The following is a 20,931-nucleotide window of genomic DNA, read 5'->3' as shown; positions in this document are numbered from 1 at the left end:
GCTCTATCTTCTGTATCACATTTCCTTCCTTTGGATACAGCCTTAATTTTCCCACCTTTAACCTGATATCAATAAAAATGGACTAAAACAACATCACATGGAACTATTCCTGATTTCCAGCTGCTGAGAAGTTCCAGGAGTTATATATTATACAAAAACATCCACCTATTTGGAAGACAGTTACAATATGTCTATATTTTAAAAATATATAGTCATTCAGGGAGGTCTTTTGATAAACTTACATGGCATTTAGTATGAATTATTATATCTTTAGTATTATACTCTTCTTCCTCTCATGGTACACAGGTTCAAAGTTCTACTATCCCCTGATGTATGTTTGTTATTATAAAGACAATGTTTGTTACTATAAAGACAATGCAATACTTTTGTTTCATTGCATTTTAAGATATTTTTAAAAATAACATTTGTAAATTAATATTGAAATCAAAAATATTAACCTCAATTTTTCCTTCAATATACAGACTTCCTTTAATAAGTGTTGCCCTGGTTCAAGGTTGGGCATTGGGTGGAGGAGCAGAATTGACTACAGCATGTGATTTCAGGTAGTATGAAAATATTTTATATACTCTTAAACAGGATACTCAATTAGTGAATATTCTCCTTTTGTCTTAAAGTAGGTAATTTTAATTTAGCATAACTCTACTATTACTTTATTACTATACATTTCAAAATATTAATATAATAATTCTGGATAAATCACATCCGTTATTAGCAAAACTCCTGGTGAAGAAAGCTAAGGAAATATATGAAACTTTAAAATCCAAAAAAAAAAAAAGTATTTCATTATACAAAGAAAAGTAAACAACTAAAAAAAAAAAAAAAGGAAAAATAGAATGAGAGAAACTGCTATAGCTGTCCTCTCCCAAATTAAAAGAGGTTTTCTGAGATCCGCAGATGATAATATCATATATAACCACAGTACAATCACAAAACCAGGAAATTAACATTGATAATACTTTTAAATAATACTTTTAATACATAATACATAATACTTTTAATACATAATACTTTTACATACATAATACATAATACTTTTAATACATAATACTTTTAAATAATCTACAGACCTCATTCAAATTTTTTAAATTATCATACAAATGATCTTTTCCTGATCCAGTATCCAATCAAGAATCTATCTTGTCTGATGTAAATATAGCCAGCCCAGCTTTATCGTGATTATATTTCTATGGTATTTCTTTTACTGTCTTTTCATTTTAAACCTGTTTCTATTGTTCAAATTATATTCTAGTAGACAACATATATTAAGGTCTTGCTTTTCTATCCAGACTGACAATCTCTGCCTGTCTGCCTTTTAATTGGAGTATTTACTCCATGTATATATTCAGTGTTGTTATTAACATGATGGGGTTTATATCTACCATCTTGGTACTGGCATACCTCAGTGATATTGCAGGTTTGGTTCTAAACCACTACAATAAAGTAAATGTCACAATAAAGCAAGTCACACACATTTTTTGTTTCCCAGTGCATATAAAAGTTATGTTTATACTATATTGTAGTCTATTAGTTGTACAGTAGCATAATGTCTAAAAAATGATGTACATACTTTAATTAAAAAATAGTTTATTGCTGAAAAATGCTAATAATCATCTGAGCCTTCATTGAGTTGTAATCTTTTTGTTTGTGGAGGGTTGTCCCTCAATGGTGATGGCTGCTGACTTATCAGGACAGGATGGTGGTTGCTGAAGCTTGAAGTGACTGTGGCAATTTCTTAAAATAAGACAACAGTGAAGTTTGCCACATTGATTGACTTCTTTTCATGAATGATTTCTAGCCTGTGTTGCTATTTGATAGCATTTTACCCACAGTAGAACTTCTTTCAGAATGGGAGTTAATCCTCTCAAGCCTTGCCACTATTTTATCAACTAAGTTTGTGAAATATTCTAAATCCTTTGTTGTCATTTCAATAATGTTCATAACATCTTCACCAGGAGTAGATTCCTTCTCAAAAACCACTTTGTTTGGTCATCTATAAAAAGCAACTCATCTGTTCAGCTTTTATCATGAGATTGCAGCAATTAGGCCAAATCTTCAGGTTCCACTTTGAATTCTAGTTCTCTTATTATTTCCACCATATCTGCAGTTACTTCCTCCATGCAGTCTTGAACCCCTCAACGTCATCCCTGAGGGCTGGAGTCAACTTTTTCTAAACTCTTGTTAATGTTGATATTTTGACCTCTTCCAATGAATCACAAATGTTCTTAATGGCATCTAGAATGGTGAATCCTTTCCAGAAGGCAGATCCATCAGAGGAATCATTATCTATAGTGGCTATAGCCTTATAAAATGTATTTCTTAAATAGTAAGACTTGAAAGTCAGAATTACTCCTTGATTAATGGGCTGCAGAATGGATGTTGTGTTAGCAGGCATGAAAGCAACATGAATCTCCTTGTCATCAGAGCTCTTCATTGACTAGGCTTATTGTCAACGAGCAACAGTTTTTGGGAGAAAATTTTTTTTTTTTTTTATAGTGGTAGGTCTCAAAAATGGTCTTAAAATATTCAGTAAACCATGCTATAAACAGATGTGCTGTCAGTGAGGCTTTGTTGTTCCATTTATAGAGCACAGGCAGAATAGATTTAGCATAATTCTTAAGGGCCCTAGTATTTTCAGAATGGTAGATGAGCATTGGCTTTAACTTAAAGTGACCAGCTGCGTTAGCCCCTAACAAGAGAGTCAACCTATCCTTAAAAGCTTCGAAGGCAGGCATTGGCTTTGCTTCTCTAGCTATCAAAGTTCTACATGGCCTCTCCCTCCAATAGAAGGCTGTTTCGTCTATACTGAAAATCTGTTGTTCAGTGTAGCCACCTTCATCAATTATTCTAGCTAGATCTTCTAATTAACCTGCTGCAGCTTCTACATTACCACTTGCTGCTTCACTTTGCACCTTTGTGTTATAGAGAGGGTTTCTTTTATTAAACCTCATGAACTAACTTCTGATAGCTTCAAACTTTTCTTCTGCTGTTTCCTCACCTCTCTTAGCTTCAAGGAATTGAAGAGTTGGGGCCTTGCTCTGGATTAGGCTTTGGCTTAAGGTAATGTTGTGACTTGTCTGATCTTTTATCCAGACAACTAAAACTTTCTCCATATTCGTAATAAGACTGTTTTCTTTCTTATCATTTGAATGTTCACTGGAGTGACACTTTATTTTATTTTCCAGACAGAGTCTCACTCTGTCACCCAGGCTAGAGTGCGGTGGCCTTATCATAGCTCACTACAACCTCAAACTCCTGGCCTCAAGCAGTCCTCCCACCTTAGCCTCCCAGAGTGCTAGGATTACAGCTGTGAGCCACTATGCCTGGCCTAGACTAGCACTTTTTTTTTGTTGTTGTTGAGACAGAGTCTCACTTTGTTGCCCAGGCTAGAGTGAGTGCCGTGGCGTCAGCTTAGCTCACAGCAACCTCAGACTCCTCGGCTTAAGCGATCCTACTGCCTCAGCCTCCCGAGTAGCTGGGACTACAGGCATGCGCCACTATGCCCGGCTAATTTTTTCTATATAGATTTTTAGTTGTCCATATAATGTCTTTCTATTTTTAGTAGAGACGGGGTCTCACTCTTGCTCAGGCTGGTCTCGAACTCCTGACCTCGAGCGATCCACCCGCCTCGGCCTCCCAGAGTGCTAGGATTACAGGCGTGAGCCACCACACCCGGCCTAGACTAGCACTTTTAATTTTCATCGAGAACTTTTCCTTTGCTTTGACAACTTGACTAACTATTTGGTACAAGAGGCCTAGCTTTGGTCTAGCTCAGCTTTCAACACACCTTCTTCACTACACTTAATCACTTCTAGCTTTTGATTTAAAGTGAGAGACGTGTGACTCTTCCTTTCACTTGAACACTTAAAGGCCATTGTAGGGTTATTAATTGGCCTAATTTCAATATTGCTGTGTCTCAGGGAATAGGGGAGACTATTGTTGTGTCTCAGGGAGTAGGGGAGACCTGAGGAGAGGGAGAGAGATGGGGGAACAGCTGGTCAGTGGAGCTGTCAGAACACACTCAACATTTATTGATTAAGTTTGCTGTCTTACATTGCGGGGGGTGGTTTGTGGTATACCCAAACGATTAAAATAGTAAGATTAAAGATCACTGATCACACATCATCATACCAGATAAAATAATAATAAAAAAATTTGAAACATTGCAAGAATTACCAAAATGTGACAGAGATACAAAGTGAGCACATGCTGTTAGAAAATGGCACTGACAGATTGGCCTAATGCAGGGTTGCCACAAACCTGCAGTTTGTAAAAAAAATCCTACTACGGAGCACAATAAAGTGAAACGCAATAAAACAGTGTATGCCTGTATTTGTCCCATCTGTTGTTTGTTCCTTCTTACTCTTTTTTCCTGCTTCATTCTAGATTATTTTGTGATCCCATTTTACCTCTAATATTAACCATATCTCTTCCATATATATATATATGTATATGTGTATATGTGTATCAGATATATAGATTTTTTTACTAGTTGGCTTAGGGTTAACAATGGCATTTTAAAGTTGTCACAGTCTACCTTCAAATAATGTATTACTTCACAAAACATATAAAGACATTACAACATATTTTTTTATTTCCCTTCTCCTGTCCTTTGTGTATTGTTGACATACCTTTTGCTTAATATAACTCCATAATCATTATATTTTTTCCTTAAACAATTATCTACTAAAGAAATAAACATAAGGAGAATAGAATGCCATTTTCTTTATATTTTTTATCAGAAAGAATATAGGGGGTCTAAGCATATCTGAGTGTTTAACTTCATGAATGAAGATAATGATTTCCCTAAACAAAAACACTTCTAGTATTAGATGTGTTGTTTTCTATGCTCTTTGAATAGTTTTCTTAACTCACTTACTTCTAAAATGGCTGGACCTATATTAATACCTAGATGATATTTCTATATTGATCTTCTAGTTTTCTGAGAATATAATGAAAGCTAGGGATTCTCTATTAGGAAACTTCACATAAAATATCTTCCATGGACCCATGGGTTAGAACCCCTGATTTTAAAGTAGATGTTTCTATATATATAATACTTTATCATTATCTTTTGTCTTAAGATATTTCTTCTGACTACTGATACAGTTCTGATAGGCCTTCTAATAGTATGGTTTTGTCATATAAAACATAAACATTCAGTTGGATGACTTTTTACAAAGTAGAACCTTCATAACCACGATAGAGGTCAAGAACAGTAGCATTGCCAGCACTCCCAAAGCCCCCCACCTGCCCCTTCTTGGTCATAATCCCCTTTCTTCCACTTAGTGTTAACTGTTAATATTATCCTTAATTTTATGGTAATTACTTCTTTGCTTCCTTTATGGTTTAATATGCTATAACTGTAACAAATATATTCTATTTTTTTCTTTTCAACTTCATATAAATGGCATTATGTAGCAATAGATGTATAAGAAAAGATTCAGTAAGCTAATTCATGCAAAATAGTAAAATTTTATATTGATTTTTCTTTTTTAAAATAATTTATTACTCAAGTTTCAATTTGTCAGTTAAAATATGTCACTTTGTACACACATAGAGATTTTTAAATGGTTTTAGTGTATCATAAGATAATTTACAGAAATCCTGGCCTCTTTGAAAATTAGTACTTCCTGATCAGACTGGATTCTTTGTACACAATGAAAAGTGGTCATTTTATATGACAGTGCCCTCTGCTGTCAGCAGTACAGATTGCATTAGGATGCTGCTATATTTTATTCTGTAAAGAGGAGGCAGTCATTGGCTTTATGCACGATGGGAGACTAAATAGGAAATGCTATAAGTGTGAAAGAATTAAATCCATTATTTACTTTACCCTGACATACATGTACTTATGGAATATATAATTTCAACATATATGTAATATATATAATATATGAACCTGAAATATATATTTAAATATATAATACATTTAAAGATTCTGAGCTATATGCAAGTGTGCATTACTACACTTAAAAATCTTTTACATAAAAGTACAGATTAAGACTTTTTAGATGTCCTTTGGAAAATGTGAAAATCCTCTAACGTAGATTCTTGTTATTACACTTTTGTATTTATTAGACTTTTGTATCATCTTTTGTATTCATTACTCATCTGTGTTTGGGTGTAGTTAGGGTTTAAGACAAAAGGCAAAATAGCAGAAAAAATAATCAGAGACTATTATATCCTATAATACTGTGAAATTGTCTTGCTTTTATTCTCTAAATGAAGAAAGTATCGTGTGTCCTAAAGCCTCATTAAATACCTAATTTTACTTGTTATGAGATATCTGAGGATATTACTCTCTCTCAGATTTATCCAGTAATATACCTCATACATTTGCAGAGCAGCTTCCAATGAAAACACATTCATTGTAGATCAAGTTTTCTGGAAGTGGTGTCTTTGTTCATCAAACATATTTCGGTACCCACGTATAGCAGGCACAGCCATAAAAAAAGTGTATTAATATGTCTTGGTTTTTTGTTCTATTTTTCAGTAATTTTTTTTATTTTACAAAATTATTTGTCTACAACTGATTAGAAAATTTTTTTAATGTAGAAGAAATTGATCCGTGACCATAGAAATTTGAAAAGCACTGTCCTAGATTACTCAGCCCTTTTAAAACCCACATACCAAGGGCAACTATAGTTTTTAAAAGTTAGAGGTTTGGCTGGCACAGTAGCTCACACTTGTAATCCTAGCACTTTGGGAGGCCGAGGTGGGAGGATCACTTGAGCCCAGGTGTTCAAGACCATCCTGAGCAACATAGCGAGACCCCATCTCTACTATTAAAAAAAAAAAAAAAAAAAGATGTTATTAGAGAAATTGCCTACTAAATTAACTACACTAGTAGCCCCAGTTACAAGGAAGTGATAAATCCGTACAAGTTGCTCTAGCTGATGTTTTTCCCCAACTTTATCCGTACCTTGTCAGTTACCTTTTATGACAAATTGCTGTAGTTATATTCTAGGATTATCTGCTTGTTTCAAAAGAACACCAAAAGTTTTTATAGCATTCTGCTAAAAATAGAAAGTTCTTTCTTTAAGTATATGTGTTGGTCCTTTTTGCTTGTTTAACTTTCTTAACCTTGGAGGATTGCCTGGAATTCACTCAACTAACATTTTCATCCATACCAGTGGAAAGTACCATAGCAGATGGAGATACACTTAATATGAATATATAAAAGAAATGAGCTCATAGAGCATTCTAGCATTGCCCGTTGTCCCCGAAACCCTGTAAGCACTAGCTGATAGTAGATCTAATGAATACATATGTCAGAAACACACAGGTCTACTTGGCACATATAGAGCTTCATTTTAAATTGCATTCAGTTGAGTCATAATTTTTATGTAAAACACTCCAAGAGAAAATGGCCTTTTAAAAATATTTTTAAAGCAAAAGACTAACTTATGAATTAAAAATGGGCATTCTTCAATGTTCAGAATCTAGTCACTCATGCATTATATTTCCATTTTAGTGATAAAATTGATTGAGGAAAACTAAAAGCTAGAAATGTAATAAAATAATTCGCTTTGAACTTTTTAATCCATCTTGACAAATTAAAAATATTTGGAATGAAATATAAAATAAGAAAATGTTTGTATGTGTAGTAGTTTTCTATAGATGCCATAACATTACCTCAAATTTAGTGGCTTAAAACATCTTTATTATTCACAAATATAGAGATCCAGAGTCTGCCTGGGCTCAATTGATTTCTCTAAAGGCCAAAATCAGTGTCAGTTGAACTGGGCCCTGAAGACTCCAGGGGAGGATCCACTTCCAGGCTTATCCAAGTTCCAACTGACAGAATTCAGTTCTAGGTTCTTGTAGGACTGAGGTCCTTGTTCCCTTGCTGACGTCAGCAAGGAATGAGCCTTTGCCCCTGGAAGCTACCTGCATTCCTTCTCTTGCTTTCCACGTGGCCCCCTCCAGCAGTGGTGGTTCAAATTCCTCTCACATTTCAATCTATTTGCCTTTCTGCTGCATCTCTCTGACTCCAGCTGGAGAAAATTATCTGCATTTAAGTGTTCTTAGGATTAGATTGGGCCCACTCAGATAATCCAGGATAATCTTCCTATTTTAAGGATGGATGTAACTTTCATTACATCCCATTTACCATGTAAGGTAACATAAGCACAGGTTCCATAGAGCATGGACATCTTTTTGGGGTCATTCTACCTACCATATATGGGCTTGGTACAGAGAATATAATTGTCTTATTTGTTGCTAACTTTTCTATTTCTGTTTGATTACCAGTGAAAAGAGGTAACTTTGTTATTCTAAATTAATTTTGTAAACTGTGTTTTTATTTTTTTAACTTTTGTTTAGATACTTTTAGAAAACATTGGTAATAGTTACCATATACGGTCATGCACTGCTTAGTGACAGGGATACATTTTGAACAATGCATCATTAGGTGATTTGATTGCTGTGTGAACATTACAGAATGTACTTACATAAACCTAGATGGTAGAGCCTATGACATAAACACCTAGGCTATATGGTATAGCCTATTGCACCTAGGCTACAAACTTGTAAAGCATGGCACTGTACTGAATACTGTAGGTAACTGTAACACAATGGTAAGTATTTGTATGTCTAAACATAGAAAAGGTACAGTAAAAATATGGTATAAAAGATTAAAAAAATGGTACACCCATATAGGGCAGTTACCATGAATGGAGCTTGCGGGACTGGAAGTTGCTCTGGGTGTCAGTGTGTGAGTGGTGAGTGAATGTGAAGGCCTAGGACATTACTGTACACTACTGTAGATTTTATAAACTGTATACTTAGACTGCATTAAATTAATAAAAAATTCTTTCTTCAATAATAAATTAACTTTAGCTTACTGTAACTTTTTACTTTATCAGCTTATTTTTTTAAGCTTTTTGACTCTTGAAATAACACTTAGCTTAAAACACAAATACATTGTATAAACATACAAAAATATTTTCTTTCTTTATATCCTTATTCTATAAGCTCTTTTTCTATTTAAATTATTTTTAAACTTTTTAAACTTTTTTTTTAAACGCTAACAAACAAACATACACATTAGCCTAGGCCTACGAGAGTTAGGACCATTAGTGTCACTGTCTTCCACCTCCACAGCTTGTCCCACTTGGAATGTCTTCAGGGGCAATAGCACGCATGGAGCTCTCATCTCCTATGGTAACAATGCCTTCTTCTGGAATACTGCCTGAATAACCCGTCTGAGGCTATTTTACAGTTAACTTTTTTTATACGTAGAAAGTGTACACTCTATAATAACAATTAATAGTATAGTAAATACACAGCCCAGTTTCATTTATTATCAAGTATCATGTACTGTACATAATTGTATGTGCCATACTTTTATACAACTGACAGTAGATTTGCTTACACCAGCATTACCACAAACACATAAGTATTTCATTGTTCTACGACATTCAGTGGCTACAATGTCACCAGTTTATAAAAAACTTTTAGCTCCATTATCTTAAGGGACCACCATTGTTTACGTGGTCCATCATTGATTGAAATGTCATTATTCAGCGAATGATTGTATAACTAATTTAGAAAGGGTTTTCTGATACAAACATTATTTTAAATGTAATTATACCTATAGTATGATTTGTTAGATTGCTTTCAAGCTCAAGATTCCAGAATGTGCTTCAGGAAGTACTTAGAACACTCTTTGATTCTACTCTCTGTCTAATTCTAATCATTCTAAACATGTATGGGGAAAGGGAAAACAATCTCGCAAAACTACCTTAGAAAATAGAAAATGACAGACTTGGACTGCTTGGCTTTTAGCATAAACTTCTGGCAGTCAAAAGCATGTAAATATTTCAATTACATGCCTAACATTTAGTTTTTTGCTGTTGAATTTGGTACTAGAGAGAAACTGGAATTCTATTTTTTGGTTTTTATTTTGCAATAATTACAAACTTTGAGAAAAGATTTAAGAATGAATCAAATAATTTCCCTATGCCATTCACTGAGATGAACATTAGAGATATTTGTCATTGTCTGCAATATATTTTGTATATATTTGCCCAGCTTGTCATATGTCTTTTGACTTTGCTTATTTTTTGTTATTTATTCATTTTTGCCATGCAGGCTTTTTTTTTTAAAAAATGTCGTATGCATCAAACTTTTTTTGTTGTTGTTGCATCTGGTTTTGAGTGGTAGTTAAAAAGTCTTCTTTATACATAAACCTGGGTTATAGAAGAATTCCTCCGTTCTCTTCTGTAATAGTACTTGTATGGTTTTGTTTTACATTTATGTAGCTAATTCATTTCGAGCTTATTTTTATGTGTGGTTTGAGTAATGGATCTTATTTTATCTTTTTTCCAAATGGCTGTTTGTTCCAACACTATTTTAAACGGCCTCTGTGTTCTAATGATTGGAGATACCACCTTACCATACACTAAATTTCCTAGTACATGATACATAGTTGGGTCTGTTGATAGATTTTCTGTTCTGTTCCACTGTTTCCAGTTTTCCTCTGTCATGATTAATGCTGTGATAACTTCCTTATGCATAAGGTTTTATCCACATTTCACATTATTTCCTGAAAATATGTCCTATAAGTAGTATAAGAACTTAATCAAAGGATATGAAAATGTTCAAGGCTTTTGGTAATTGCCAGTTGTCCTCCAGGAAGGATTTTATCAATTTATACTACCACCAGCAGTAAATGAGTATCTATTTGAGAACATCATTTCTTACAATGAGTATAATCTTTTAAAAGATCTTTTCTAATTTTGATAATCAAAAATAATACCCCAATTTTTAATTTGCATTTTTAGAGATTTTTGCTATGGCATACATTTTGATAAGTTCACTGATTTGTCTGTGTGTGTGTGTGAGACAGAGAGAGAGAATTGTGCATTTTCTTTTCCCATTTTTCCTTTGGGATATTGATTTGTTTATATACCAGATGAAAAGCACATTTTTATTCCTCCATATCCCTAGTGAAATAAAATTCTCAACTACACAATTTAGAACCTGTCTATCTAATTTGTTTTCAATCTCTAGTGTTGTTTTCATGAATATAAATAACCCTCATTCCCAGATATTACCATTTCCAGCTGCTACCCATTAGTTCAAAGCATATTACAAAGAAAGGGAGCTGTAATCATGCATTCCGCAAGGGAGCTTACTGTAGGTAGCCCTTTTATTAAAATATTGGCTTAATGAATAAAATACAAAATATATACACAGTACACAAACTTGCACATACATAAATAAATGCATGCACATACACACATCCCTAAAGAACAGATTCCATTTTTGATTTGGAAGTGCCTGTAGTCTGAATATGAGATGCCCACCTCAGGAAGCACTCACATTGCCCATGTTGCTTTCTTTGTTTTGTAATTGTCACCACATTTCTTGGAAATTCTTGCTTTACAGCCTGCAATATCAAGAAAATCCATCTGTGATCATGTTAGGATTACAAATCAGACTTGAATATCACAAAACGTTTACTTGTCTGCTCCTCCCTCACTCTGCCACCACACACGCACAAATAAAAATTTTCACTCATTCAATCATATACTTTCTTACTCAGTCTGTGTATAAAATGAATGTAGCTTCATGAGGCCAATCATGTGAGAGTTGGAAATCAGAAAAGTGAGACTATAGTGAGAGAAGTTTTGAGTTCTTTCCTTCTATTGTCCATAGTTTGTCTTGTGATGTGATGGCAGGTGGGAAGGGAGAAGGTGCCAAGAAAATGTATGTCCAAAAAAATTAAGTTTATGGTGAAAGCATGCTTTTTAAATTGTTTGCAGTCAGAGATGCCATTGCTAATTCTATAATTTTCTATGCCATATTTCCCCAGGTCAGCAAAGTTTGCTTTGTTGTCTTTGGGTCTCAGTGTAAAAGGACTAGCAGTTTCTGCCTCTAGACTAAAGCTTATTTAAATCAGTGATTCCAAACTTTAAATTTACGACATTGTGTTAATTTTGTAACATCAATGCTTTCTTTAAGATTTCAAGATATTCATGCTGTTACTTTTATTGCACAATTCTCCTTAAGAAATTTTAGAGGGATAAGTGTCTACCTATTTTTTTTTTTAAATCAGTTTGTAATCTTCTGCTTCAGCCATATCTATAGAACACAGCATTAATTCTAACTTTATTTGGAAATATAAAAATAGCATATGTTTTGTGTTCTGCATTTATATAATCTACATTGAGGAAAGATAGTATAATATTATTTTCTGGGTTTCACAGTGTGAATATAGCTCTTTTACTTTGAATACTTTAGGGACTGAGTGATTTTAATCTAGGAAACAACTTCTACCTCTCTAGCAGAAACACTACTGTTAATTGTACTTACCTATCCATGTGACTTATTTAATGAAAGCTAATACATAGAATTTAATATGTGTCAGACTACAAAATATATACAGCTTTTATACTTCCAAATAAAAGTTTAATACTGTGTTCTACTGTACTGCTGTTAAGGCAGACAGTTTCACACTGATTTTTTTTTTAATCATACAGACACAATCCAAGCTCACCTATAAAAGAATTGAGTATATATGTTCTAAGTACCTGTCACATATTAACTCATTTAACACTCATAATAATTCTATGGCATAAGTACTATTACTACATGTATTTTTATAGACAAGCAAACCGAGGCTCAGAGATGTTAAGTAGCTTCCTAAGATCTAGAGATGAATCTTCTTCATCCTCTCTGTACCATGTGTCTTTTTCCTTTGCAGTGTTTTACAAGGTATAGTGTGCAGCCAGTCCAGTGGCCATGCTAGAAAGCTGTAGAGTCTTCTAATTCAATTATTTATGTGTTTCCATCCTTTATCACAGAGTTCACTAGAAGTAAATTTATTTAATAATAAACATTTTTTAGAAAAGTTTTTCTTGTATAACTTTTACTAAAAACTATTTCAGTAAAATTTGATAATTTCTTTTTAGAATTGTTTTTCTTGTGTACATTTGTTCAAAGACCTGACACTTATAGTTAACTCATCAGAAAGTAGTAGCTCACTGAACAGTCCTTCTAGATACAAACACTTTACTTTGTCGAAGGTGAGCCACTTTCCTCAGTTGTGGGTAGTTTTTCCTATAACATTGTTTCATCTAGGCAGTAACAAGAAGCATTTCCACTTTTGATTACTTTCATCTCCTCTCCCCCAGAATGTCACAGGAAATTTTAAACATTGCCAATAACAGTTTTACTAATAAATAGTCAGAAAATACTTATAATTCTTTTATGTGTCAAAATAAGAGAGTTTAATGTGGTTTTATAAATTGAGTCTATTGTAAATCTTCAGAATTATAAGAGCTAAATCTTTCAGTACTCTATATAGATTAATAGATTATCCCCTACAGTAAATTACATTATCAGGTAACTGCATCTAAACTCTAGAAGGAATTATTATATAAATCTGTAAGAGTTTTGGATGTATCTTGTTGATTGGATGTCTTCTCAAGTTATGTTTTTCAAGTTTTAAAATTTTATACTTTAATTTTTAGGTTAATAAAGAGTTTTGTGAAAGGTTACCATCTGAATGCTGTATATGTCTGTCATTGTTGAGTACACTACCTGTGTTCTTTTATCACCAATGAATAGTTTGGTCATATCTGTTTAATGTATGGGGTGTCCCAGAAGTCTCCAAAGGAAAAATTCTGTAAAGTTTTGTAATGAATATTTTGTAAATAAAGGTACATTTAGCTACAATTTCCCATTTTCCCTATGTATGGTGACTTTTAGGACACCTGTATATTAAATGTATATCAGTACAAAACTATACCTGAGGTATATGATTTATAAAGAATGGATGCCAGAGTTTGAACACAAGTATTTTCACAAAGATTATGTCAAGATTTGTTAGAGTTGTCAAATATAATTCAAAAAAGAACACTTTACTTTGTAAAATAAAGAAAAATAACAAGGTATAAAGATGATGAAGATTCTTCATTAGAAGCAAAGAATTCCAAATCTAAATGTGCTTACATAGGTAATAGCTTTTGTTGTCATAGCTCATCTACATTATCCCAACATTGAGGACTTTAACCAACTTTTATATTCAGCTGATTCTAAATGAATTTATTCCTGACATAATCCTTTACATACTACATTGCAGGCATAGACATTTCTATTCCTTTTTTTTTTTTTTTTTTTTTTTTTTTTTTTTGAGACAGAGTCTCGCTTTTTTGCTCGGGCTAGAGTGAGTGCCGTGGCGTCAGCCTAGCTCACAGCAACCTCAAACTCCTAGGCTTAAGCGATCCTACCGCCTCAGCCTCCCGAGTAGCTGGGACTACAGGCATGCGCCACCATGCCTGGCTAATTTTTTTCTATATATATTTTAGTTGGCCAGATAATTTCCTTCTATTTTTAGTAGAGACGAGGTCTCGCTCTTGCTCAGGCTGGTCTCGAACTCCTGACCTTGAGCGATCCACCTGCCTCGGCCTCCCAGAGTGCTAGGATTACAGGCGTGAGCCACCGCGCCCGGCCTCTATTCCTTCTTAATCTTTGACATTGTTTTCTGTTTATTATAACAAGGTAGTACTCCTTCCACAATTTTACACTAGATTCAGATTCTTATGAGACTTGTTCTTTCTCTCTCCCTATTTAAAAATTACTATTTTTATAGCTATTTGCCTCAGAAGTATATGTTCATAATAGAGGTATATTTTCCTTTGTAGAAATTCATAGCATTGATGAGAATGTCTCCCAGTAGGTTAAAAAATAAGATTTTGTGGGAATTCTATACTGGAATATTTCTCCTGATTAAAGGGTCAAGGACTGAGTCTGCTCTTCGTGCTAATAGAACCAAATCACCTGCAGTTGATCATTTAACAGTTTGGAAAGTCAAACCAACTTAAGGTCTTCTTTTATATAATGAGTGGTTTGAAGGCAAAATTTTTTCTTAAAAAATTAAAATTCAGACCTGATATTTGGCCCTAATTAGGTTTTAACACACTGAAAGCTTCTAATTGAACCATGCAGTCAAAATAAAACTATTTCCTAAATCATACAGCTTTACTCAGTTTGTTGACAGTCTAGAAATATTTAACTGGCAGATGTGAAGCCTTTCACTAGGCCCACCAATTTCTTTGCGTTAACTCCCTTTTATTATTACACTTTCCTTATTAAAAACTCTGTTTGTAAAAATCCCATAATTTGGGAAAAATGAAACCCTGCTATAGGAAATCACTGTTATGAGTCTAACCCAAGCCACTACCAATTTTCTTACTGGTATACCTGCTTCCACTTTTGTCTAGTCAACGATTGTATGCACCATGAAGTTAAGAGGATACATTGAAGTCAAACTGCATGGGTTTAAATCCTGGCTCTGCCATAGTTGTATGGCCAGTTCTTCAAAGTGCTATGAAATACTAAACAAAAAGTCTTCATTTATACAGCAACCAGAACAACCCTCATTAACCAGATTGCTAATCCCTTGGTTGACCTCTTCTAAATAAGTTCACACTTAAAATCTGAAGTCCTTACTAGAGCCTGTAAGTCTGTTTCTCTGATTTCACCCATTACTCTATTTGCTTTCTCTGTCCCAGTTATACTGGCCTTGTCCCTAGAGATACTAAAAGTAGTACCTCTTTGGGACCTTTGGGCTTGCAATTCCTTCATCCTGGAATACTTTCTCCCGGAGTTTTATATTGCTCACTCCCTCAGGTAGCTGCTCAAATATTCAGATGCCTTCTCCATCCAAAATAACATACCTCCAACACACATATCCTCATTCATTAGTCCCTTGCCCCATTTTTCTTTATAGCACTTTTCATCACTGACATTATATGGTTTATTGCCTTTCTCTCCAAACCAGAATGTAGCTCCCAAGCACAAGGATTTCATTTTGGTCACTCCTGTAGTCTCAGCACGTAGACCACCACCTGGCATTGGTAGTGTTTAGTAAATATTTGCTGGATAAATTCTGCATTAAAAAACATAATTTCTTCTTTTTCCGAGGACTGTTGAGAACTTTAACTTACTATGCTTTTTTTTTTTTCATAGTATGAACCTAACATTTCCTACTCCCATCTTTTCTTGATCCTGGTTTTCTCATTAGGCCACCAGTCACTTTAGAAGGATGAAATTGGACTTTTAGAAAGAAACATAAAGTTCTTATTGCAATGTAAAGGATAAACAAGCACAACAAAAGTGCTGATGTTGTTTTCAAAGGAAAATGTTAAGTACTATGTAAACTAAATTCCAGATGAAACAGCCATGTTTTTCTAACATTCAGTTTTTAACACATCTACTTATAAAGATCTGTGATTTCATATTAAATGATGAATGGGTACTACTTTATGATTATACAATTAAGTTTTTCTTTTTTTCTTTTGCAGGTTAATGACACCAGAGAGTGAGATCAGATTTGTCCATAAAGAGAGGGGTATAATACCAAGCTGGGGTGGCACTACCCGGCTGGTTGAAATAATTGGCAGTAGACAAGCACTCAAAGTGTTAAGTGGGGCCCTCAAACTGGATCCAAAAAAAGCTCTAAACATAGGAATGATCGAAGATGTCTTGCAATCTTCAGATGAAACTAAATCTCTAGAAGAGGCTCAAGAGTGGCTAAAGCAATTTATTGAAGGGCCACCAGAAGTAATTAGAGCTTTGAAAAAATCTGTTTGTTCAGGCAAAGAGCTATATTTAGAGGACGCATTACAAAATGAAAGAGATCTTTTAGGAACACTTTGGGGTGGACCTATAAATTTAGAGGCTATTGCTAAGAAAGGAAAATTTAATAAATAGTTTTTTAAAAATGTGGACAAACTATAAAGCTCCAATGATATGTATTAAAATTAAATATGAACATCAGAATTACTCTCAAGGCTACTACTAATATTCTGATTTGTTTTTAATATTTTGCAACACTTTCTTCTAAAATTCTTATGGTTTCATGTCTTAGGTTTAAGTCTGCTAATCATCTTGAATTAATTTTAGTGAGTGGTGAGAGATAAGGATCCTCTTTCAGTGTTTTACACGTGGCTATACAATTTTCCCGGTACCAAATATTGAATAGGGATATTTTCCCCAGTGTATATTGTTGTCTACTTTGTCAAAGATGATTTTATATCTCTGTTCTCTGATCTGTTCATTGGTCTGTCTCTATTTTCATGCCAGTACCATGCTGTTTTGGTTACGATAGCCTTGTAGTATATATAGCTTAAAGTCTCGTAGAGTGATGCCTCCAGATTTATTCCTTTTGCTTAAGGTTGCTTTGGCTATTCAGGCTCTTTTGTGGTTCCAAATGAAGCATAGCATTATTTTTTCTAGATCTGCAAAAAATGATGTTGGTATTTTGATGGGGATTGCACTGAATGTGTAAATCATTTTGTAGACATTTTAACAATGCTGATTCTGCCAATCTCCGAGCATATGTTTACCATTTGTTTACATCCTCTGTGATTTCCTTCCTCAGTGATTTGTAATTCCCCTTGTAGAGGTCTTTCACCTCCTTGGTTAAATATATTCCTAGATATTTTATTTTCTTTGTTGCTATTGTGAAAGGTATGGTGTCTTTGATTTGATTCCCAGCTTAATTGTTGCTGGTGTATAGAAATGCTACTGATTTGCATACGTTGATTTTGTAACCTGAGACTTTGCTGAGTTTATCGCTTCAAGGAGTCTCTTGACAGTCTTTCAGGTGTTCCAGATATAAGATCACATCATCAACAAAGAATGATAGTTTGACCTCTTCTTTCCTCTATCCTATTTGGATACCCTTGATTTCCTTCTCTTGCCTGCTTGCTCTGGCAAGGACTTCTGGCACTATGCTGAATAAAAGTAGTGACAATGGGCAATCTTGTCTAGTTCCAGTTCTAAGTGGGAATGCTTTCTGTTTTTCCCCATTCAGTATGATCTTGGCTGTGGGTTTGTCATGTATGGCTTTTATAATTTGGGAAGTATGTTCCACCTATACATATTTTGTTTAGAGTCCTTATCATAAAAGAGTACTGAATTTTGTCAAATGCTTTTTCTGCATCTGTTGAGATAACCATATGGTCTTTGTTTTTGCTTCTGTTTATGTGGTGAATCACATTTATGGACTTACATATTGTTGAACCCTCCTTGCATCCCTGGGATGAAGCCTACTTGGTCGTGAAGGATTACTTTTTTGATGTGCAGCTGAATTAGGTTTGTTAGAATTTTATTGAGAATTTTCACATCTATATTCAAAAGGGATATTGGTCTGTAGTTTTGCTTTTTTGTTGTGTCCTTTCCTGGCTTTTGTATTAAGGTGATACTGGCTTCATAAAATGAGTTGGAGAGGATTCCTTTCTTCTCAATGTTATAAAATAACTTCTGTAGTATGGATACCAGTTCTTCTCTGTAGATCTAGTCAAATTTTGCTGGGAAGCCATCTGGTCCAGGATGTTTTTTTGTTGGAAGACTTTTTATTGCTGCTTCAATTTCATTGCTTGATATTGGTCTGTTCAGGAGTTCTATTTCTTCCTGACTGAGGCTCGGGAGGTTGTGTGTTTTCAAGAATTTGTCCATTTCCTCAACATTTTCAAAGACCCCCAATGGCAATCACAGCAACAACAAAAATAAATAAATAGGACTTTTTAAATTAAAAGGCTTCTGCACAGCCAAGGAAACAATCAACAGAACAAACAGATAACCTACAGAATGAGAGAAAATATTTGCACATTGTACATCTGATAGAGGGCTAATAAACAGAATCTACAAAGATCAGGAAGGAAAAAATCAAAAAACCCCATTAAAAAGTGGGCAAAAAATATAACAGAAACTTTTCATAAGATAGACAAATGACCAATAAATATATGAAAAAACGCTCAACGTCACTAATCATCAGGGAAATGCAAATCAAAACCACAATGAGATATTACCTAACCCGTTAGAATGGCTTTTATAAAAAAATCTCAAAACAATAGATACTGGTGTGGATGGGGAGAGAAAGGAACACTTATACACTGTTGGTAGTACTGCAAACTAGTACAACCTCTGTGGAAAACATTATGGAAATAACTTAAAGAACTAAAAGTAGACCAGCCATTTGATCCAGCAATCCCACTACTGGGTATTTATCCAAGGAAAATAAGTCATTTTATCAAAAAGACAGTTGCACAGGAATGTTTATTGCAGCACAATTCACAATAGCGAAGATGTGGAATCAACCCAAGTGCTCATCAGTTCATGAGTGGATTAATAAAATGTGCTATCTGTATACCATGGAGTACTACTTAGCCACAAAAAAAAAAAGAATTGAAAGAATTGATACCTTTTGTAACAATCTGGATGGAAGTGGAGACCATTCTCCTAAGGAAGTATTGCAAGAATGGAGAAATAAACACCTCATCTACTCACTATTAAATTAGAACTAACCAAAAAGCGCTCATGTGCACAATAGGAAATAAAACTCAATGGAAATCAAACAGGTGATGGGGGGAGAAAGGGAATGGGTGAAATCATACCTAACTGGTACAATGTACATTTATCTAGGAGACTAGCACACTTATAACTTTGTCTCAAGCAGTACAAAAGCAATCCGTGTAACCATATTATTTGTATCCTTGTAATATTCTGAAATTAAAAAAACCTAAAATTACAAGGCAAAACAGTGCTTATATGTAAAACATATACTTTGGGAAAGTCATTTTAATGACAACTAAGGTTTGAATCACAAATAATATTAAGCTTTATACACTTCCTGCGCTGTCAGAAATTAAAACAAGAAGTGAGATCTCCATTCTCACACAAATAGTGGGTAAATTTTCTGAGCTTAGTTTCAGCAGCACATTTTAGACCAAGATGCAAGAAATTTCTATATTTCAAAATACATTTGTCTGTGCAATTGAGTTGTTTTCACCTAAACTTCAAATGGAAATGATTAATCTGCAATGTAATGATATGCTAAAAGGCAAATATCAAGAGAAGAACCTAATAAAATTCTGTAAATTCCTTTCAAGCAATGAATATGCTCAATTAAAATCATATGCTCATGAACTGCAGTATTTAGCAGTACCTATCTATGTCAAAAGAATTTTCAGATGAAATATGTAATATAATGCAAAAATCTCATTACAGATCAGCAGAGATGAACAGAAAATTTGATGATAGGGAACTGTAATAAGTTAAATGTTCCCTTCAAAGAATGCTGTTTCTCTCATTAGTAGACTTGTACTACAAAAATTTGTATTAAATTATATTTTTAATATCTGAACTCATTGGCCTAGCTTTTTTTTTTCCCCCCCCAAATACTCACTTGGGTATTTACCAAGTAATCTGGAACATTTGGCTAAAATATGCAACTTTTGTCTTAAAAATTGTTGCTATCAATGCCTATATTTCTGTAATAGTATTTAGCTTATAACCAAAGGTCATTGTTTAAAAGAAAAAGCTTCTACAGAAAACCTCTTCCTGGGGTTATTTTTCATAAAATTTTTGTTTTGTCCTTCTTGGAAACAGAAATTACCTCACTACACTCTACAAATTTGGAGCTTTATTTGATCTTTTAATAATTAATTTTCAATCTTAAATTATCTACTAAACGGTAATAGACATGATGTAAAAAGTCAACTGATTCTACAAATTGGCCAGCCATTTGTGTGACCTGGAATTTCCAAACTAGTAATAACTACTGTTAATGTAGTTTTAAAATTGAAACTACTCAAAAGGACTCATGAAGCATCCTGCAACATAAATTTGCATTTTATATCAGATTTCTATTTTTTTCCTGATAAACAGCTAACCTTTTATAACTGGCTATCTTTTAAAAGCAAATGTAAGTTGAAGTATCTGAAGAATGGGAAAACAAACATGTACTCTCTAATAAATTGGAACTAACTGATGGGCATACATGTGCACAGAGAGAAAAGTCATTGGCTATCAAGTGGAGGGAGTGGGGCAAAAACCTACCTAATGGGTACATTGAACACTATTCGGGTGATGGGCACACTTACGGCCTTGACT

At 34.0% G+C, this 20,931-nt stretch overlaps 1 protein-coding gene across 3 annotated transcripts in view; it reads left to right on the top strand.

Annotated features, from left to right (window-relative positions):
- Nucleotides 1–20,094, top strand: part of ECHDC1 (ethylmalonyl-CoA decarboxylase 1) — a 44,070-nt gene extending 23,976 nt beyond the window's left edge. For all 3 annotated transcript variants that reach the window (XM_069488054.1, XM_069488056.1, XM_069488055.1), the window contains exons 5-6: nucleotides 483–563; nucleotides 16,338–20,094. In XM_069488054.1, the coding sequence (XP_069344155.1) occupies nucleotides 483–563; nucleotides 16,338–16,746 (490 nt within the window). In that variant the 3' untranslated portion in view covers nucleotides 16,747–20,094. The remainder of the gene's footprint in view (nucleotides 1–482; nucleotides 564–16,337) is intronic.
- Nucleotides 20,095–20,931: the final 837 nt, after the last annotated feature.

This window comes from Eulemur rufifrons, chromosome 15 (assembly GCF_041146395.1).
Source record: "Eulemur rufifrons isolate Redbay chromosome 15, OSU_ERuf_1, whole genome shotgun sequence".
Classification (NCBI taxonomy): Eukaryota; Metazoa; Chordata; class Mammalia; order Primates; family Lemuridae; genus Eulemur; species Eulemur rufifrons.
This window is presented reverse-complemented; position numbering and strand designations above follow the sequence as displayed.